Genomic DNA, 21,254 nt, shown 5'->3' on the forward strand with positions numbered 1-21,254 from the left:
AGAATGGGCCTCGATCGGCGCGAGAACGCGTGCTCGGTCGGCTCGCTCTTGAAGAAGAAAGTGAAACACGAGGCGGATATGCGGGAGAAAGTTGCACGCGGAAAGATCTGGGCATGCACTCACTTCCATCACTTCGTAACACCTTGCGTAACACTCTGTGTACATACTTCTTAACACGTTTATCCTCTTTCGAGCAGGATCTTTCTTCACCCTCCAACTTTCAAACACTGACGGTTCAATATTCGCAATTCGTATCTCATCTGTTCCTTAACGCAACTTGGTTTCATCCCTTCGTTCTTTCCGAGATTAACAATTATTGAGAGACTAACTGTGGAGTATAGGGATAGTTGTGTATTTGTGAAATAAAATTTAAGTTTCCTTCGTCAGAAGTGCTTCTATTTTGAATTTTGAAACTGAGTAATCTTTAGAAATTGATCTGAGGGAGAAAGAGGGTTGAAGATTGATAATTAATCAAGAATCCAGGGGACTTCGTGTGATTGCACAGATTTTATAATTCTATTCGTCAATTTGAATGTTACTGCACGTCTTTCTAAATTAAAAATGAAAATTTAAAAATTTAAAATTAAATTGAAATTTAGCAAAGGAACTTGACCGAAAACCGATACACTTTAAGAGATCCAAAACTTGCGCACTTTCCATTTCTGTCTTTTAACAATAAACATATTCACAAATTAATAGCAATATATAAAAAATTTAACACTTTTTCAAACCCTTGCGCACCCGTCAGTTTGAATTAGCAGAGCTTGTTAGAAAATCACGGAGAATCGAGGAGAAACGAATTAGCTTCTGATCCGCTACTGGATTTCACGTGGACTTCCGGTGCCCATACCCGAAAATCCTCGAGCCGATCTTACCTTGTGCTCGGCGAACTGCCCTCCTCTGTTGTGTAAGCAGAACTGGCCGTGGACCAGCGTGCAAACGCCTTTTAAATACCCCTCCCTATATCCGCCAATCTTTTTGTTTTCCTTGAAGAAGTTGTTAAATAACAATCTTTATATATAACCCACAGAGGTAAGTACCGGCGGCTTATACGTTACACACGCGATACAACTCACTCAACGTTAATAACGAAATAGCGATGTTCTGAGTGACTAACGATACTTCGATTAACGAGGATTATATTGTCTTCTTGGAGCAAGCATTGCGCCTTCGAAATTGTCTACAAGCTAGCATGGTATTGCTATTAAACTGTGGGTAAAGAAAGTGCGAATTGATTTCTTGCCAAGGGTGATTAGAAAGAATTATACATTTTTATGCAGAACGGTACAAGTGCTGCGCGCCTGTTCAAGGAACTACGAATGTACGTATGGTTTTATTCAGGTTCCTCGGTGTTATTACTTTTCTCTATCTTGAAAGGCAAACGGTCGCCCCATTCGCTGGCCCTCGCGCAGCGATACGTATTCCTGAAAGCACAAGATTTTTAATTAGCACGTGGGTAAGATTATTTTGTTGGGACGTGCTATACGCGGTGGCGGACTAGCCAGGGTATCAGCTTGCCCGATGGCAAGTGGGCCCTGTGGCCTCTGATGCAAATTGTAGAGAAACATTTAATTTCAGCACATTGTAAAGTATTAACAACAATTATAAAAGTTAAGAAAATATACGTAGATATATGTCACGAGGTGGCTCCGAACTGACGGCCATTTTTTACGGGGGGTAAACGGTGCACCTCCTAACTCAATTTTAATTCTTCGCGAAAATCAGCATTCTTCTCCTCAACACGTTGTTATTCAGCAAAGTTTCAAAATATTGAAAAAAAACGGGTCCGTTAATGCTTAGCCATTATACTATACTTAATAGACAAGTTCCGTTTGTTTGTTTCAGATAATCCAAAATTGACGACGCATACGTTATTTCTTATAAAAATTTAATGATAGCCTTATAGAAGTTATGGATGGGCCCCCTTTGTTTCCTGGCAACCAATATTTTTAGACCGCCACTGCCGATACTTTACATATTTCCAATGCGAAGAGTACGAACTTTCCGTTTTTCCACGTGGTAAAGATCTGCTCGTCCAATTTTCCCGAAGCCGTGCACAGGCGGCAGATAACGTGCTTGGATCGTTTCAATACTGGCCTGACGATTCGTGGCCACTGGCAATCGTCCTCGGGACGTTTACCTGTAATGGAGCTTTGTTAATGCTTCTTTAGAACATGCAACGTGAAGCTATTTTTTATTAGAATTAGGTGGAGGTGTGCGAGAACCCGAAAATTTTAGTTTGGGTCGAGATGAGAATTTCTTTCGGGGTCGGGATTCATATTATTAGGACTGGCTCACTTTTTTTTACGAAACGGCAATCGAGTCCTTGGAATTTTCGAGAATCCCGACACTTTCGGGTTCTGGCACACCTCTAGACCATTGGATGAGCAACCCAGGGCCCGCAATTATTTCAATACTGAATCTATGTAAGAAATAACAAATTCAACGCATAAATTACACTTCTTTGATTAGTATATTTAAGTATTTAATATTACAGCCCGCGTCGAGTATGAGGTTTCCACTTTTGACCCACTCCTGGCCAAAGGTTCCTCATCACTGCTCTAGACTTAGGTAACATCTTTCTTTCATACCTTTCTTAAACACCACATAGGAATAGCGTTCTCGGATGTACGCAGACTTTTCAAATAAAGGTAACGAGAGGTAGACGAGCTCGAAATTACAAGGAGTATTATCGTCTGTCATATATCTTGGGCACGTTGAGTCGTGTGGGCACTGAAATGGTTCTACGATAACTTGATATCTTTGAGAAGATGCTTGTATAGCAAATAGGGTTTACGAATCCAGAGTAGGGCTGTTCGAGTGCTCGAATTTTCGGGCGGCTTGAAATTCGGAGCGAGCCGGGATTCGGTTTTCGAGCCGAGCTGGGTACCCGTAAAATCCGGGTAGAACAACGCCCGGAAAAATTCGAGCTACCCGGTTTTTTCGGCCCGCCCGGATTTTACGGGTACCCGGCTCGGCCCGCTTTATTCGAGTACCTGAATAGCTCTAATCCAGAGGCACCGAATACTTACAGGTGAAACCACATGTACGTCAGATGCATCGTTCGTGTAGTTCAGTATGAATTCTCGAGCTTCGTTGATTATCTGTTTGGAAGACACCGATCAGTCAATCGTATTAAGCAGAATGTAGTCACGAGTTGTGAAGGTGAAAGCTTACGTTAAACCCAGCTCTTGTTCCCTGCTCTACGATAATTAGATACTGCTCCGTTTTGTGCCAAAGTTTCGAGATCACTTCCAGACGAGACTTCTGATTCGGCAATTCGAATAACGAATAAGCGCTCACCACGATATCAGAAGTTGGCTGTAATACAAAGAACCAATGTATAATGACTACAATCTATGTTGGATATTTTAATCCAGTATAATTAGTATCCTTACAGTCGAGGACGTGGGTAAAAATTCTTTGTAGAAGATATAATTGGGATTGATTTGTGGCTTCGTCCTCTTCGAAAGATACTCAGACAGCTCGTTAATCTCTGTAGAAGTATCGATACATAAATATTCCTTGATAGACTTGTACCAGAACTGCGACGCCGCCCTAAAAAGAAATGAAGCTGTGATTCTCAACAATCTCATCGTAATAATATCATATAAATTTCACTGCGTATCTCACCACATAGCTGTTCCGACACCGGAGCCAAAGTCGAACAGCGATTTAGGCGTGAAATTTGCATCGTTAGTTTTAATTTCGTTGAAAATTTTATGCAAAACGCTGTACTCGGGTACGCTTCTGTTAATTAAGTACGACAAGCTTGTATATTTGTCGTACTGCACCGGTACCCAATTGTAAACGAGTTCTTTGAAAAGCCTCCTAGCTTTCGGATTCCTCAGCAGCTCTTCTTCCTGCGTCGTATCCGTTATATCATCTACGGGCGCTCGTTTGACACGTGCCTGCACTTGTTGGAATTTAAACCTAATATCCTCCGTTTCAGGCGGCGGATGTCGACCGGTAAGATGCGACGCTAATCTCTGCCCGCTTTCGTGAAGTAGCTTCGGCGATATGGATTCATCTGTACAGAGTAATACGTCGATGTTACTACTTATTAAATTTCATTGGAGGGCGTACAATATACTACGATGACAAAACAGCTACAATTTCTTATAAATGTATCTTCCTCGCTCCGTTACCTGACATGATCGTGCGAACTGTTTTCAAGAGCCATTCAGGTTGCTCCACTTGTTTGGGCTTTATTATACCAGGATGATGCTTATATCTGAGTTCCTCGTTCGAAATTAGCTCATCTACGGTCTCTATGACTTTCATCTTCTCCTTCGAGTACTAATTAAAGCAGGAAACAAAGAAAACAGTAATCACATTCGAGTATAAAATAACTCAGTAAAATACTGTGTTTCATGAACACATGGAGGGCCGAGATTCATTGTGGCGTAAGCCACTCGCATGGTGTTTCTCGTAAAATACTGTGTTTACTGTGTTCAAGAACTCTACATATATATTACAGTTACACTCTTATACTTTTGTATCGTGCTTCCAACATAAACGTACCTTTACACCAGGGTGCTTCGAAGCGCTCTGCTGTGGTTAGTTAAGTGCCAAAGAGAAATGTTCACATTTCTCAGTGAAGAATTAAATTACAACTTAATTCGCTATGAAACTAAACAGACGAAGCCTGTAAAACTTAAAAACTGTTATTAACACAAATTCTCAAAATTTGCACTTATACCACTGTGACTCTCGGCCCTTCAATAAGAAAACAGATAAATATTCTTTAAACAACCGTTAAGCTACTAAAGTATCGACATAAATTCTCTCAATTACCCATCGTATTTGCCTGCACCTTGCGAAAGTTAGTCCCCTGGACATGATTAACAATCCGCCTCCTTGTTACCTTTCGTAATCCTTTTCTTCAATGAGATCGACAAACATTCGTCACGCTCGCGATCCCAAAGCAGACATCAAATACCTACGCTTAAAATCATACCGATAATATCTAGCATCCAGTTAAATAATAATTATTAAGTATGTATATATACATCGCGCGATGCGGTGCGCGTAACATAACCTCAACAAATTTCTACACACGCAGGTACCTGTCGTACGTAGAATTTGTTTTTCCCAAAATAACTCGTTATGATTCTTCTTGACGGATGATCGGTCTCGATGCTTGTGCTTCGGCGTATTCGGTCTGATACGGGCACCAGGATCGTCGAGTGATATAACTCGAGGAAAATGAAATTCGCGGAGCACTTGAGTGCTCACATCACGCCCGAATGGAGAAAACAGTACATAAGTTACGAGGTAAAACGAAAGCTTCTTTGCATCTTCTTTACTATCTTATCCGCTGGCGTTACACATTACTGAAGCAACGCACCGAGTTTCTCCTCTCGATCAAGGGCAACGAAGAAACAGAGTTTCATTCGGGAAGAAATAATAAATCAGTTGTTACTTGGCAGAGAGGATGCAAAGTTTATGCGAACGAAGGCTTACGCTATTTATTTAGAAGTTTATTTGAAGAATGTACACGGGATAAAGAAGTGTCCTATCGAAAGTCGTAACCGATCGCTATGTTGTCAACTTCGAAGCTTCCAATTCTGAATTTTGAAGACGCGCTGAGAGTTATTGTGTTATGGAACTGTAAGAATTTCATTATTCCCGAGTTGATTTTGCGTAACTCTGTTGTGCAGGAAATGAAAGCATTGCTCTACGCAGCAGTGGAGCAAGCGCCAGCGATGGACGTAACGGACTCGCAGGTATTAGAGCGTTACTTTAACAAGTTCGACGAGAAGTTTTTCCATTACTGTGATAAGGAGCTGGCAAAGATAAATACATTTTATTTAGGTAAATTTTGTTTCTGTATTACTCATGTTGTACATTTGAAGATGTATTAACGCATTGCTTATTCCTTTAGAGAAGCTTGCGGAAGCTACCCGCAGGTTCGCTACACTGAATAACGAGCTGAGCGAGATTCTGTCTGTTTCGGAAGACAGGCACGGGAATCGCAAGACCCACTATCGCAATAAGATTCTACACAAGAAGCCAGTTTCAGCTCGTAAACTTCAGGAACTGAAATTAGCTTTCTCCGAGTTCTACCTCTTTCTGATTTTGCTTCAGAACTATCAGACCCTCAACTTCACTGGGTTTAGAAAGATATTAAAGAAGCACGATAAAGTGCGTAGAAGAAAGCTAAATTTTATTAAATTTACTTGAAATTGAATTCGATTTTTGAAAGAGTATCTACGCCCCTGTGTGTGCGTTGTTTAACGAGGAATCTTATTGTTCTAGCTTTTGAATATAGATCTAGGAGGAAAATTTAAAGCGCAGAATATAGATACAGCGTTATTCCATACGCGGAAGGATATAGACAGACTCATTGCGGAGGTAGAAGCACTAGTTACGAGGGATTTGGAACATGGAGACAGGCAGCGCGCTATGAAACGGCTGAGAGTCCCACCACTTGGCGAGAAGCTGTCTCCGTGGGTTACGTTTAAAGTTGGACTCTTCTCTGGGGCTTTCTTAGTACTTCTTATCGCGGTAGTAATTTCAGGTAAACACCTATTTAACACGCATATGTTGTGCGAAGATTAAGAAGCTCTCGAGTTATATTATTGTTCGTTGCATTCCGCAGGTGCACAGTACAGAGAAAATACTAATTGGCGAGTCTTATGTAGATTATATCGCGGACCACTGCTCTTGATACAGTTTCTCTTTCTCATGGGTATAAACGTCTACGGCTGGAGGTCTTCTGGTGTAAATCATGTTTTGATATTTGAGCTGGATCCTCGGAACCATCTATCGGAACAGGTTGTGCAAGATTTTGTATCGATCATTTTATTTCTTGAATCGATCATTTATTTTATTTCTTATGATAAACTAGTTTTTAGCCTGTCTTTGGTAGGCATTACTTATATAATAAGACACCTAAGGTAGGCAGATTTTTTTTTGGAAACCTAGAAACGATTTTCACTGCGAAATTTTACAACTGTTGGGTACCAGAAGGGTACCTATCTAATTGGTCACCTGAAGGGCATTGCGAGGCCTTCAGTCACAAACGTGCTCGGCGGCTTTTGAAACTCCCTCTAAAAACGAAATACCGATTTTTCAACTTTCGGGTACTTTCCTGGTACCCACAGCAGGTACCTGTCTCGGCTTGGGTCGTGTCATGTTATTTGCGAAGAAGGGAATAGAAACTTACCAAAACTTAGTGTTCAGCAGTGTTTAAAACCCTTAGGGTCCATAAGATAAACATAATATCTGTTTTAGGCTACCCATTTTCGAATTTTCCAGGTTTAGGAATTTTTACGGCACCTATAGTTACACAGGAAACTTTATGCTGAATTTGATCCTTTTACTTCATCGGGAAGTACGAAAAAAGTATCTAGACAGATTTTGCTAACAGATACTTTAAGCGTCTTATTATATAGGATTCACTTCCGACTGCTAACGAACAATATACTTTCAGCACATAATCGAAATGGCAAGTATCTTTGGCATGGTCTGGTCTTTATCAATTTTGGGTTTCCTGTACAGCGAGACTTTAGGAGTGCCACCGTTTGTTCAGCCCGTGAGTCGTAACGCGTGAAGGTATTATGAATGAAGTGAACGCAGTGACACTAATACGTTTATGTTCGCAGATGCTGATGTATGTACTATTAGCTCTATTTCTATTTAATCCAACAAAAACGTTACGACACGAGGCTCGTTTCTGGGCGCTTCGCGTGCTGGGCAGAATATTCTGCGCTCCGTTCTTTTACGTCGGCTTCGCTGATTTCTGGCTTGCCGATCAGCTCAATTCTCTTCACACTGTTTTCTTAGATTTCCAGTATTTCGTTTGCTTCTACGTTCAAAATTCGTCGTGGACCAGCGTCACTGGTTCGTTATGAATTATTGCGAAGCGTATGGTCTTTCGTCACAGTTTCCCCTCGCTGTCTGGGATTTTGTTCAAACTGGAATATGTTGCAGTCCTCGTGAAATTAGGGAGATTTCGAATTTGTGTGAAGAATACAATATAATTTGCATTATTGTAAAAGTGATTCTTCAACCGGAAAAAAAATTATTCAGAAAGGCCGATCCTTCTAGATTAAAATAAAGAAGGAATCAACTAAATCCGACAAATAGTTTCCAAGATAAAAATTCTTACCTAGAGCCCATTTTCACGAAAATAGGCAAAAAAACGCAAAATTCAAGGCCCTGTATTTTTCAAACAAATTCAAACTCGACAAAATGATGACTTAAACCCCCGCTAATTCCACGAGTACTACAACATACTCCAGTTTCAACAAAATCCCAGCTATCAAGGGGAAAAAGTGATCGATTTTCAGCGGAATGGCCCTGTATCAAAATCGCTGTGGGTCCCTAATTATGCAGAAAATTGAAATATTTTCCTCCAGACGCAGAAACTTGCATAATGCGCGAATTATCCATGAGACCTATCGTGGTGTGCTTGCCAGCGTGGTTTCGATTCGCGCAATGTCTACGCCGATACAGGGACACGAAAGAAGGCTTCCCGCATCTCGTGAATGCAGGAAAATACGCCACGAGCTTCTTCGTTGTGGTCTTCTCATATCTACACTTAACTAACTCTAGTAAGTCTCACAACAGCCGCTGGCATAATTAACCAAATTCCAAAGGTACTCCTACAGACACGCATCTTTTTGTAGAGTTCTACGTAATGTCCACCGAAAACCCTTATTTCTACTTGTGGATAACTGCCAGCATAGTGAGTTCTTGTTTCGCATACACATGGGACGTGAAGTTGGACTGGGGACTGTTCGACAGTAACGCAGGAGAGAACAGATTTCTTAGAGAAGAAATAGTTTATTCGTCTCCCGTAAGTTGTCCAAAATCGCTATTCCGCGTTGCATTGTGTACCTTGACGATTCTGTTATGTTCCAGTATTACTATTACTTCGCGATAATCGAGGACTTTATACTCCGCTTCGGTTGGGCATTCTCTCTCTCTCTCACCGAAATGGGCTACGTTCATGCAGACTTAATGGTCTCCATAGTCGCGCCTCTGGAAGTGTTCAGGTAAGTTAGATGTAAGTTAACGCTGCTACTTAATAAACCTAGATCTTTTAATAGCCGTGATAGATGTGTACCGTATTTTTACGTCGCTCAGTTCCGTGTAGTATATCATTTCCAGCGTGGCTTAACGCATACTCTCACTTGCATGATACTTAAGATCATTTGACAATTTCAGTCACGCGACGCATACTCGAAAATTAATGTCTGTTGAGTGGAACTAATAAATCTTATTAAACGATACCACGTAAGGAATTTTATTATTTATTCAATCTTTATTCCTACTTTGTTTATTCCTTTATTCTTTTCACATATCGAACACCTCGTCGTTTCTCATAATTTACCAAATGATACATTACACTTTGTGGTCGAAGAGTCGCTCTGATTTACTACAAGAGATCTCATTCACGGTGTGCCCGATTCGTCTTACTAATCAGTTGATAGAAGGTACATATGGAACTATTATCGCCTGGAAAACGAACACCTGTACAACGTAGGCAAATTTCGAGCGGTTCGGGATATCTCCATAGGGCCTTGTAAGTACACCGAGGACGACGAGCCGAAGTCAGCGATGGGTCTTATGGATCGCACCGACAATGATGTCGACGAGCTGATGAAATTTCGGGACCGTTGACATTAGTATCTTGTAATTTATGGTTCATCCTTCAAATACTCCACCGTGTATAACATTACGCGAACATTGTACGCCATTCATTCATCCGGCAAATGTTTTACTTCTGTTTCCTTTGAACTGCACACTCATCCGCATGTTCGGCATGCTAAGCTCTCGTCCAGCAATCAGACCTGGGTAAAGTCTCTCCGAACGGTGAATGCTTGGTTCCGAAGTTTACCCAGCTCTGTTAAGGGGGCATGGTACTTTTTGTCCTCCGAAAATTAAGCATTCTTTCTGAATTTTTTTTCTGTATGAAAATGAAAAGCTAGAAAGATAGGATTTGTTGCAAATGAAAGATTGCTGTTTGAAAGTATTAAAAGAATTTTTATTAAACAAAATGTCCCTCGCGGAGTGAGTAGAATTGCGGTGCCATAAATTCCGCCTTTCGCGAGGGACTAATTTTCAGCGACTATAGTGAGGGGAGGGAGAGTGATTTTTTTTTAAATAAAAATTCTTTTAATACTTTCAAACAGTGAGCTTTCATTTGCAACAAATTCGACCTTTCTAGCTTTTCATTTTCATATAGAAAAAAATTCATAAATAATGCTTAATTTGCAGGCGAAAAAGGTACTATGCATGCTCCCCTAAACCGTTTTTTGAGCATTGGTGTACATTTGTTGATTATCGGATCACGAAGTTCGTGACAGTAATGAATGGAAAGTAATGGTGCTCCTTTCTAACAGGAGATTTATGTGGAACTTTTTCCGTTTGGAAAACGAGCACCTAAATAATTGCGGCAAGTTCAGGGCAGTGAGAGACATATCCGTCGCGCCAGTCGATTGCTCCGATCAGACGCAACTGTTGAGGATGATGGACGCGACGGACGGGGTGGTGAACCGGAAGAAAAAGCAGAAAGTCGGGGACAAGAGTAAACCACTGCGTAGACCTTCGAAAAGTGAACCCCTGATCAGTGACCTTGATACTTAAATGGATCACCGTCGACCAACGAACAGCTCAATCGTGGATGAATTCACGAAAGTTTCATAAATGTTAATTAATCATCATGTAAATATGAAAAACCCTACTGTTAGTCGTTGAAGTACAAATACATATATCGAAGCGATTCTGTGAACTAGGTTAAGCGCGGGGGAGATGCACGATTATCAAAACTCCACGTGTCGAGTTATAATAACGGTTACAGTTGTATGTAGTTTTAATGTGATTCTCATTCGAACGCCCAGCGTTCATTCACCGCGGGAATCGTTTCTGGGCGAGATATTTCGAGATATTCGATATATGAGAGGTTATGTAACGAATTTGAATTCGAAAGAGCGTTGGTGAACGCTTCGTAAAGATTCATGTGATTTCCTTTTAAATATACAAGGTATTGACAACAAAATGTATTGAGAATAAACTATTTTAATCCCTGATAACCATCTGTCTCCAATCTGACATCAGATTGGGAGCAGGGTCTGGCACGAGAGCGCAGAATCTGACGTCAGAACTACAGCAGTCTGTTTCCGCATTTGGCTGCGTTCTGACGTGCAGAGCCTGAGGTGCAGTGCCTGATGTCAGATGGACAGCAGATTTCGCCGTCTGCTAAGCACAGCAACAGCGCCATCTGTAGGCAATTGCTGGGTAATTCTGGATCTCAGATGGCGCTGTTGCTGTGCCTAGCAGACGGCGAAATCTGCTGTCGATCTGCTGTCGATCTGCTGTCCATCTGACATGAGGCACTGCATCTCAGGCTCTGCACATCAGGACGCAGCCAAATGCGGACACAGACTGCTGTAATTCTGACGTCAGATTCTGCTGCCAGATCTGGCTATCAGGGATGTTTTTAACGAGTGTCTACAGTTATTCCCTTTCCTTTATCAGATTTTCTGCGCGATTTCTGCAAAAGTTTTTTACTTAATTTCGCGGGAAATTAGATCGCTTTGTTGTTATTAATTTTATTTCATTTCAATAGGAAATTAAATATATAAAATTCATTTGTGGGTTCCACTACTTTCTTTTTTATTCATTTAAGATTAGTAATTTAAAGATACGTTGCGCTACTTGTTTCTCTGAAAGGTAAAGTGTGCGCTATAGACCTGCGCAGCCGACAGATGGCGTGATGGAGCTAATCAAGGGACGTGGTGGGGATAGCTCTCCAGTGACCTTGAACGGCCAATTGACTTCGTTCGAACTATAAAGCTCCACCGCTACAGAGGAAGGAAGGCGCGGATAATTATTTTTAACTGACTTTAAAAAGAAAGAGGTTCTCAGTTCGATGCGTTTGTATGTATGCATGTTAGTACGTATTATGTTTGCCTGCAAAATTCTCCGTAACTACTAGACCGATTTTGGTGAAACTTATTGCATTTAGTTTGGCTTCAATCGACTTAGGTCGTGGAGAAAGAATTATCAAAATCGGTTAAGCAGTTCTCGCGTAGTTTTGAAGTTACATAAAAAAAAGAAATCTGTTTCATTATTATTGGAATCTTTCGTTTCTAGCAAACGGTTTTTTTACGAGTAGCTCCTTTTGTAGGCCTGCCCATATTTTTTAAAAATAAATGTAGTTATACAACTTAAATAACTAACAACAATACAAAATTTAAAACCGGCTTCAAAAAAATAAAAATGCGCTGAAAAGTGAAAAATAAGTATTTTCCTTGTTTAATCTATGACTCAATTCTTTCGAGTCGACGCCAGATTTACACAGTGCGAATGATGAGGGGACGACATAAAACAATTGAGAGTCATAGATTAAATAAGGAAAAAATTAATTTTTCACTTTTTAGAGTATTTTTATTTTCTCGAAGTCGGTTTTATTACCTCTTTGATACTTTTACATTGGAAAAGCAACAGACAGCTAAATATTTAACTATGCGATAAATGGTAAACACAATTTCCTTCAAGAGCGTCTTCTTCCTTAATAGAAATATATGAAATGAACTTCGACAGCAACGACTCGACCCACTCCACTTGGACAGTCGCGATATATAAATCGGTAAGTAGTGGCGAGTGCATCGAACGTAATCCTCATCAGACGCGGGTATGTCGTTAATACTCTTTGAACAGTCGTGCGCTACGTGCTGTGTACGCTGGCAGAAGTCATTATCATCAAGTCTTATTCTACAGTGGAAAAATAGTCGTGTTTACGGCGCGATTTCGTGGTAAATCTGTCTCCATTAAATTTATTTATGCCACAGTTCAAAGTTACTAGCTGAAAAGATCCAAATTTTGCGACAAATTCAGGAACAACTTATACAATACCCCCAACGATAAGCGAACAAGTTACCGTTCACGTAACACATTGTTCCTCGAGATACGCCCACGTCTCGGCACAGGGTGCCTCGTAATTGGCGGTATTTATGGGTGAATTTAGATCAATAAAATCATATATGTAAAAACTAGGGGTGGGTTCGAACGTCATTTTTAAATTCTCGAAACTCGAAACCGAAACTTTGCAAGGCTTCGAAACTCTCGGAACTTCTGAAATTCGACACTCTCGACGCTTGAAGGGCTGATTCTGTTTTTAAAGTGAAATATTTCGCTTCACCAACCGAAGTCAACAAAATTTTTGCATAAATCTCTATTGACCGAAATAGAAACAGAAATATAAGAATGTACAAATTCTCGAGTTTCTTGTGAATATGTTATTAAGCTTGTCTCATGACAATCTAATTTCACGAAACTAATGACAAAATAGTTAAAAACTAATAAGATAATGAAATAATTGTCTTGCGAGATTAAAGTCTCGAAGTTTCGGATTCCGAAAAAAGTGCAAACTTTCGAATTCCCGAAACTCGAAATTTTCTTGGGTTTCGAGGTTTCGACGCATCGAGAAACCCATCCCTAGTAAAAACGCTTCCTATACGATCTCACTTCCAACTTACAAGCATTTACTATTGTTATTATTATTGAACTGATTTTTATTACATTCGCTTCTGTTCCAGCACGCTCATCTAATTAATATAATTAAAATTAAATTAGAAAAATTAAAATCTTAAGGGGGGAACCCCATTTTTGTGGCTGAAATCATAGCAAAATTTGGAAGTTTTTTTAAGGAACTAGCGATATTTATTGATATTTATAATGCACAAAAGCGGGCGACTTATTAAAAATTAATAAAAACAAACCGCAACTTCTTCAAGGTTGCATAAAAACATGTTTCAAATTTCAGATGAATCGAATCTCTAGTTTCTCAAAAAAAAATTCCTAAATTTTGCTATGCTTTTTCTAGCTTAAAAAGTAGCATTCCCTTTCTCGAATGCAAACATACAATCTGTGTTACTAAACTTAAAACAGTATTCATACACCAGTAACTGTCATTTACAAAAATACAAAACAAGCCATCGACTTTAAAGCTCTCCAGTTCAGTCACCCCAGTTCGCAAACCACAAAGGCACCTAAATACGCCTGCCAACCTGACTCAACGATTCGCCAACCCTTTTTACTATCCCGCCTCGTAGAAATCACGCCTTTTCAGGCCTTTAAGGGGATGTTCCGGTCTAGAGTCCATAAAAATAGGCGATCTTTAGGAATTAATTACAGGAAAACTACTACATATAATTTAACGAGACTTTTTGCATTGTATTAAGGATGTCTTAAACTATAGAAATATATTTTTTTGTTCTAATTAATCATTGCAGGTGACACTAGGGAGTCGTTGAACTAAAGGCGTCAAAAAATTCATCCAAAACGGTGGCACTTGTAGCACCTAAACTATTGGTCTAAAATAGAAAACAATGCAAGATTATTATTAAAGAGCATGAAATTCCCTAGTGGTGGTACCTTTGAAAACTACAAAAAATTAAATTTTTGGACAAAATAACGACAGTTGAAATTTGATATCACATTTTCCCTGTGTTCTCGTCCTTTCTAGACCTTCTTTTCCTTTTTAGACCGCAACCTCCCCTTAACGTTCAACGTTACAATACAACAGCATACGAGCCACCCTGCAAGTCGCAGTTAAACTGAATTCCGACGAGGAGCACCCTGAACCACGGTGCCTGGAGTCCGCCATAGGGGCCTGCTTTTAGTTCAATCCCCCAAAACAACCAGTCCTCCGTTCGCGGGCATACAGGTGCCTTTTCATCGCGAGCAGAGCAGTCGGAGGGCGCGCGCAAAAGGGCAAAGAGGCGAGTGAGTCGCGCCCGCGGTCGACGTCGTCGGGTAGCGCGGTGGAAAGGGTAATGGCGGTATTGATTGCAGCGGAACTTGACCGCGCAAGCTCTCTGTCTGCCCTCAATGAAATGACGTGCTTACATATGGAGCCACGGCGGACGGTAGGACGATAAAAACCTGTGGATACCACACCTGGCCGACACCTGCCAGTCGCAATAACGGTGACGATGACACCGAGCCTCTGCACCTGCACATGGCTGTTGCTACCCTGCTGCGTTCTCATCACCCTCTCCACCGGCGAGCTGAAATTCTATCGAGGTGAGCGGTTCCCTGCGTCCGATCAGCTGCGAAACACTGTTTCCTCGGGGGTAATGACACCGTGTACATCAGCCTCTACACAATCGGCCACCACTTTCCCAGCATCTTCCTCCTCTCATCCCGGTTTCTACCATTTTCTGGCTAAATGGGACACCCTCGTCTGTCTAAACGAGGCGGTGCTTCCATAGTCGAGGACTTCTTCCAAGCAGCTCTCCCTCGACCGCCTCCCTTCACGTCCACCCTAGAGTTCCTCGCTTGATTAGGAATATTTTTTTAACGACAATTGCTTTAGCTTTACGCTGCTGGCTAAGCAGAGGCGTTTGATTAGGAAGCCTACAGCTGTCGGCTCTGTTTCTTCTTTAATCGCATATGCTTTGTCTCCGCTTCTTCCGGCTCGCGTGGGAAATCCGTTCAGGAGGTGTCCCGGAGCTGTGGGTGGAAATTGGAGTAGTTAGCTTGGCTTGGGATAAGTAAATGAATTTTGGCGTGTTTAGTGTTCGGATGGTCAGGCTGAGACTAATATTTCTTTGGTAGATCGCAAGTGCTGTAAATAATAATGCTCTAATATTCTGGGAACAGTGGATTTTGTCGTGGATTAATTTTGTATACAAACTCGACAGTACCTATTTAGACTCCTTTTGGGCAGCGGTGGCGTTTTTGCAATATTTCTTCCACTGTCAGCGATTTCCCTAATCCTCGGGTTATTTTAAAATCGCGTGACTGGAAGCCCAGTCGTATCGCGAGACTGTAAAATATTTTTCTCCAAGGAAACTTAGTACGATCTCGGGAGCAATAGTTTGCGAGCCTGTGCTTATCAGCGGGGGATCTTCTAGCAGCGCTCGGAAAGTAGAAGGCAAGGAAGTTATCTGAAATGTTCAAGAAATTTTTCTTTTATAGTGACGCGAGGATATATGTACAAGTAACCCTCGCGTGACGTGGATTTCCGTTAAAAAAAATGCCGCGTTATATACATCGCGATATGCGAGACTCACAATCAGATCTAATTTTGCTACGATCGTCATTTCGAGCCCATCGCGTGAAGCGCTTCGTCACTAGTGACTCCGGCCGCGCCGCACATACAATGTATTTTGAAAAAAAAATATTTGAAAACTTAAAAACCGAGTTACCTGTACTCGTAACATATAAGAAAAAATGAATAACACAGAAAAGCAGCAAAATGAAATGAATTGAAAATTAATTATAATTGCGTAAGAATGTGGAGTTCCTTTTAAGTTTCTGTTAACCAGTTAAGTTTTCATTTACAATTCCAAGCCACCCTTCGTATAAACAATAAACTTCAACGCGCTACACCGAATTTAGAATTACACATTAACGCCAGGCAAAATCGAACTCCGACGCATTCGTCGAAAGCATGCCCGTTCACCGCAGGATATCCACATACGGGCTCTGCCACGATAACATCCGGAAGTGGGACGATAAGAGATACGCGCTGTACAATCCGCGAATGTTAATTTCTTTAGTTTAGCCTTCTGTTCGTATTTACCCCCATTAAGCCGTTTACAGCTGAAACGCATTCAAATTCATTTAGGAATATCAATTTATCTGCAGAAAAGCAGCTGATTGCTTTGGAAATACAAATCTCCTTCCAGAGGGCTAAATTCGGTTTCGGATTTAAGGAGAAACGCTCAGGTGGCAAACCTGCTGAGGGGCCCATTTTTTCGTATACTAAAAACGGGCTAAGTTTACAGAAAAGTACAGAAAAAAATATAGTGTTCGCATAAAATTATAATTTTTTTTTTGAAGAAGTGGCCTTCAGGGGGTGTTCTGGGCAAATAAGGTCAATGCTCCAGTGGGCAAATTCCTGCCGCCACCCTCGTAATAATTAAATCCTTAATAAAGTCACAAAGAAGACACCTAGTGAGCTTTCAACAATTTCCAGATGAGGTCCCAGAGTCTCCAGAAAGGATCGCGCTGAGGCAGTTGATCAAGTACCTCGAGGAGCACCCCCAGAGGTCCTACTTCAACCCGGTGCTGGCAAGCCAGCCCTACAACAAACACCAGCTGGTGCTCAGCCGGCAAAAGGCGAAGGACCTCCTAGAAGCTTTGGCCAACAAGGGTGGCTTGGCCGACTTCCATCGCAAGGAGAAGCTGAAGGGATGGAACTACCAGCAGACGCGGTACAGCGAGCCGCTCGACGAGTTACCCCGCGAAAGGGAGCACTACCTCCCCTACTACGAGCTGAACCTCTTCGGCAATCCCCTGGAGTATCCCAGACTCAAGCTGCCTTACCCCCGCGAAGACGCCAGCCCCAGGAACGACGGCTACGAGTACGGGTCTCTGAAGGCCTCTGGGCACTTCCCTTATGAAGGGACCAGAGACCTCGGTAAAGGGATGAAGGAGGAGCCAGTCATGGAGTTCCCTGCAAGTTACGATGAATTAGTAAATGAAGATGAGAAGCCGCAGAAAGTGCGTGAATCTCGACCAGAGTTCACCTTCAACTTCGACGACGCGAACCTAGAGGAGAGACACCCGTTCGCGGTGAAGCCTAATGACCCTAGGTATTACCAGGATGCCCCTTTCTTCTCGGGTGAGTCATCGTCGCGTTTTAATTGCAGCGGCTCGCGAAGTAACTTCCGCGTTGGTAGATAAGGGGAACGATATGCGTAATTCTGTGTACGAACTGGATTTGCATAGGCGACAGCGTGGAGCTGGGTTTCAAGAAAGTGGCGAAGAATGATAGCAAGTGGAGCGGAGGGAACGGAATTGTAAAAGACTCGCGTGCGATGCATCAGGATGGTACCAGGAACGCTGAGTCCAAGTTCGAGGAGGCGTCGGTGTTAGCGCTGCCAGAGCTGGAGAGGCGCACTGGGCATAACCCGTTGGTTGTACCTGTGAATCATGATTTGAATAATGATATATATTTCATTGGTAAGTGTACCATGGGGGGTGACGAGCGAAGGCTGGCTTCGAAGGTATTGAGGTGGACTCCTGCTCTTTGTTTTCAGCTATCGTGGCTGGCTGCAGCGCAGCTGCTATGTTTGCCCTCGTACTGATTACTTTGACATGGTGCAGGTAATATAAAAGTAAAATAACTTTGAATCGCAATCGCAGTGAATGTATATAGTGTTAGCACGACGGCTGACGATAGGACCAAGTACGCCATAAGTAGTCTCGAAACCGCATGGGACGTGTTAGCAGCCTGTATGATACTGTAGATATTGAGTCGAGGGGGATTCAGGGGCGTATAGCGAACTTGCTGCCATCCCCAATGATATATGATGCTAGTACAATGATAGGATGAGAGATACAAGTGGGAGTCTATAGGTGTTTCTTCGTTTTATGCAGATTAAAGAGGGGCGCGAAAGCAGCTGCTGATATAGAGTATCCAGCGTACGGGGTGACTGGGCCAAACAAAGAGGTATCGCCCTCTGGAGACCAAAGACTCGCTCAGTCTGCCCAAATGTACCACTTTCAGCATCAGAAGCAACAAATTATCGCCATGGAGAAGTAAGTTAGTTGAATAACTAATTTAAGCTAAGCAGTAACAGTTTGAGTGGAAAATGTAGACCAGCAAAACGTTGCTCCGGTGTGTCTACTTAATTATAGAAGAGATGTTGCGTTTACAAATTTAAAGATCGCTATTCGAATTAAGTAATGCCATGTAAGTAATAATTTGTGCAGCCGTGTTTCTGCGTCCAGAGATCCGGGCTCTGTTTCCGAAGCTGACAGCGAAGAGGAGAACGAAGAGGGGGACTATACTGTCTACGAATGTCCAGGACTAGCTTCTGTGAGTTACTTTAACTCCGTTACAGAGTTTTGTTTGCGGGGTTCGAATATTTTGTATATCTTCTTCTTCTTTTTTCTCCAAGACTGGCGAAATGGAAGTAAAGAATCCATTGTTCCATGACGACCCTACACCAGCAACACCAGCACAAACCAATAAAGAGGAGGACCACATATAGTTTGAGTAAAGTACGAATACGTTTAATTTAAATACCTTTTCTGGTGCTTAGCTCACTGTTAATGTACCATATCGGAGACATTTATCTATATATATAAATATATATATATTGAATGTATACAACTTTAATACTTATATGACGCAGGAAGTCAAAGTTAACTAATGGCCCGACGGAGGGCCAAGTTTTTGCGTTTTGTGCAAGGGATTTACCATTGTGAGACGATGAACATTCAACGTCGGTGTAAACTATCGTGTTTGTTTGAGAACACATATTTTTTAACTCCAACGATGTACTATAGTTTGTACTTTCATAGCAAGTATGGTTAGTCGTATGATTGACATTATTTTTCTACACGCCGTTACTAACTTGCAGCATGAAGTACAGATTGGACGTCGTACGACACTATAACACTCTATATCACTTTATATCATCGATCCCAGCTTCCAAATCTACCAATGGTCTCTGCCAGAGAGTTTCAACTATTCGCTTTGTCCTCTAATCTCTTTCGATCACTATTTCATTACCGCAGATTCGTAAGGGTAGCCTTTAGGTTTGAATAGTGGGTCGCACAGAAGTCAGATTTATATTGTACATTGAGAATTCCGATCGAATACTTATAAGTTTGTTATACTGTCGATAGTATATTTGAAATTGAATTATATCTAGCTTATACGCTACAGTGTACGTCATAATCCTACAAATTTATATCGTAAGGATACGCATTTGTGTTATTAAACTGCTTAAGTTTGACCCTTTCTTGGGAGAAGGAAATGCTTGCGTTAAGATTATTATACTAGGAATGTTTAAGTTCACATATAGGTCTATTCACGAAAGCTTCGCAAGTACTTTACGTTAACGTTTAGCTTAATTCTAATTCCATCCTGCGTACGTTGTTTTCACTTCTCTGATTTATGTTTTACGCGTGTGAAAATTTTATACATACATATATATATATTTGTTAGAAAGTAATCGTTCCTTTAACATCGGCTATTATACATACTATATATATATATAATTGGCACGAAAGCTGCGATATGTATTTTATTTTTCTATGATATGTACAGCTGTTAAGTATGAGACAGTGTTTATGATAAAAAGAGCCTATTATTGTAACCCAGATGAGATATAGAAATGACTATTTATTTTGGCGAATTTAAAGCACCTACACGTAATTCTAGCGCCGGCTACGTAAGAGTTACTATTTAAACTTTCCAATATCCACGGAACACTGTAACAACACTGTGAAACAGTAATTGAGCGAAAGATTGATAGAACGTGGAGCAACAGGAACTTATATCTCGTTAGCCTTCCAATGCCTTCACAGCACCGCATCGTCTATTAAAAATGGATTATTTAAATTTTATAGGAGCGACACTATGAAAGGACAATCTGTGTACAAATAGGCAGCAATTGTATAGCGATCTGTAGCATGTATGTGTTGTGAGCCGTAGCGTAGGTGCAATGATAAAAGCATTGCGATTCATGTCCACGATACGTTCCATAAATGTATAACGTTAACACTTTTATTTTCGTTCTTCCATTTTAATCCAAAAACTGGTGTAAAATACAGATGATAAATGATGTATTATTATTTTACTAAATAAATTGTTTATTTTATAAAGAATCTTTCCCCCGCGTTGAAAGGCCATCCACTACTTACCGTTCTTCTTGGCCAAGCAGAAATGAAAAACTGATTGTTTGAACTCAAATGAGGAGAATTAAGGGGCATCCGGGAACATGCGATATTCTGATGCAAAAAGACATTGAAAAGTCCTTTACCGTTTTGGGATCCTAGGTTTCGTTCTCGAGGTATTAACAGTTTAATATTAGCGGTCCAAGCTCCGGGGCGCGCAGTTTAAAGTTTATTTCCACGGTTTGAACCAGCGCGCTGCAGCGCGGTCGACTCTACTGTGCGCGTGAACCTCCTGCGTGCGCACGCGAGCGGTCACTGCTCCACGCTCAGCTGACTCGGCTATAAACCGCGCGCCCCGGAACTTGGACCGCTAATATTCAACTGCTAATATCTCGAGAACAAAGCGTCGGAGCCCAAAGCGGCAAAGAACTTTTCGACGTCTTTTTGCATCAGGATATTGAATTCTCCGGATTGTCCCTGAATTTTGGAACATCCTGTATACACCATCATCAATATTTATCGACGACTTGAATCGGTAGTTATCGCCATTTATCAATGTCCCGAAGTTTCATACCTTGTATAGTTGATACTTATCGATATTTCACGATTAATATCGCAGCAGTTATATTTGAATTAACAGATTCGTGCAGATATTG

General features: G+C 41.3%; 3 protein-coding genes across 8 annotated transcripts; 2 read left to right on the plus strand and 1 right to left on the minus strand.

Moving 5' to 3' along the window:
• Window positions 1–1,239: 1,239 nt before the first annotated feature.
• Window positions 1,240–4,938, minus strand: LOC143375001 (ribosome assembly protein METTL17, mitochondrial). 2 transcript variants are annotated; one of them, XM_076823679.1, is made up of 9 exons: window positions 4,798–4,938; window positions 4,149–4,299; window positions 3,634–4,030; window positions 3,399–3,558; window positions 3,178–3,321; window positions 3,033–3,104; window positions 2,592–2,733; window positions 2,002–2,140; window positions 1,240–1,424 (listed from the first exon to the last, which is right to left on the minus strand). In XM_076823679.1, the coding sequence occupies exons 1-9, from the start codon at window positions 4,840–4,842 to the stop codon at window positions 1,334–1,336; spliced, it is 1,341 nt and encodes a 446-aa protein (XP_076679794.1). In that variant the 5' UTR covers window positions 4,843–4,938; the 3' UTR covers window positions 1,240–1,333. The 2 variants fall into 2 exon arrangements, with proteins under 2 accessions (XP_076679794.1, XP_076679804.1); XM_076823689.1 differs by lacking the exon at window positions 4,798–4,938 and adding an exon at window positions 4,525–4,668.
• A 199-nt stretch (window positions 4,939–5,137) lies between these two features.
• LOC143374979 (solute carrier family 53 member 1) lies at window positions 5,138–11,011 on the plus strand. 2 transcript variants are annotated; one of them, XR_013086775.1, is made up of 11 exons: window positions 5,138–5,277; window positions 5,664–5,817; window positions 5,888–6,147; window positions 6,262–6,523; window positions 6,605–6,780; window positions 7,439–7,540; window positions 7,611–7,848; window positions 8,367–8,561; window positions 8,637–8,806; window positions 8,872–9,246; window positions 9,374–9,470. XR_013086775.1 is itself a non-coding variant. In XM_076823605.1 (11 exons), the coding sequence occupies exons 1-11, from the start codon at window positions 5,209–5,211 to the stop codon at window positions 10,597–10,599; spliced, it is 2,004 nt and encodes a 667-aa protein (XP_076679720.1). In that variant the 5' UTR covers window positions 5,138–5,208; the 3' UTR covers window positions 10,600–11,011. The 2 variants fall into 2 exon arrangements, 1 of the variants encoding a protein (XP_076679720.1); XM_076823605.1 differs by lacking the exon at window positions 9,374–9,470 and adding an exon at window positions 10,356–11,011 and having other exon boundaries at window positions 8,872–9,005.
• Window positions 11,012–14,373: 3,362 nt separating this feature from the next.
• LOC143375046 (uncharacterized) lies at window positions 14,374–20,589 on the plus strand. Of its 4 annotated transcripts, XM_076823770.1 has the most exons (8): window positions 14,374–15,042; window positions 16,943–17,590; window positions 17,698–17,931; window positions 18,009–18,075; window positions 18,349–18,510; window positions 18,670–18,790; window positions 18,873–18,975; window positions 19,110–20,589. In XM_076823770.1, exons 1-7 carry the CDS (start codon window positions 14,952–14,954, stop codon window positions 18,963–18,965), a joined length of 1,416 nt encoding a protein of 471 aa, XP_076679885.1. In that variant the 5' UTR covers window positions 14,374–14,951; the 3' UTR covers window positions 18,966–18,975; window positions 19,110–20,589. The 4 variants fall into 4 exon arrangements, with proteins under 4 accessions (XP_076679885.1, XP_076679875.1, XP_076679894.1 ...); XM_076823760.1 differs by having other exon boundaries at window positions 14,484–15,042; window positions 18,873–20,589; XM_076823779.1 differs by having other exon boundaries at window positions 14,493–15,042; window positions 18,685–18,790; window positions 18,873–20,589.
• Window positions 20,590–21,254: the final 665 nt, after the last annotated feature.

Source organism: Andrena cerasifolii, chromosome 1, assembly GCF_050908995.1.
Source record: "Andrena cerasifolii isolate SP2316 chromosome 1, iyAndCera1_principal, whole genome shotgun sequence".
Classification (NCBI taxonomy): Eukaryota; Metazoa; Arthropoda; class Insecta; order Hymenoptera; family Andrenidae; genus Andrena; species Andrena cerasifolii.

Bases quoted from the DNA above. Each gene is read 5' to 3' on its own strand.
- LOC143374979 (XM_076823605.1), top strand. From the start codon at position 5,209: ATGAAATTCGCGGAGCACTTGAGTGCTCACATCACGCCCGAATGGAGA. The intron at 5,818-5,887 runs GTAAATTTTGTT...TTATTCCTTTAG, and splicing joins GATAAATACATTTTATTTAG to AGAAGCTTGCGGAAGCTACC. The intron at 7,849-8,366 runs GTTCGTTATGAA...ATTTTCCTCCAG, and splicing joins GTCGTGGACCAGCGTCACTG to ACGCAGAAACTTGCATAATG.
- LOC143375046 (XM_076823770.1), top strand. From the start codon at position 14,952: ATGACACCGAGCCTCTGCACCTGCACATGGCTGTTGCTACCCTGCTGC. The intron at 18,511-18,669 runs GTAAGTTAGTTG...ATGCCATGTAAG, and splicing joins CAAATTATCGCCATGGAGAA to TAATAATTTGTGCAGCCGTG. The intron at 18,791-18,872 runs GTGAGTTACTTT...TTTTTCTCCAAG, and splicing joins AATGTCCAGGACTAGCTTCT to ACTGGCGAAATGGAAGTAAA.
- LOC143375001 (XM_076823679.1), bottom strand. From the start codon at position 4,842: ATGTCCAGGGGACTAACTTTCGCAAGGTGCAGGCAAATACGATGG. The intron at 3,559-3,633 runs GTGAGATACGCA...ATTTCTTTTTAG, and splicing joins GGTGTCGGAACAGCTATGTG to GGCGGCGTCGCAGTTCTGGT. The intron at 2,734-3,032 runs GTAAGTATTCGG...GAACCATTTCAG, and splicing joins ACGTACATGTGGTTTCACCT to TGCCCACACGACTCAACGTG.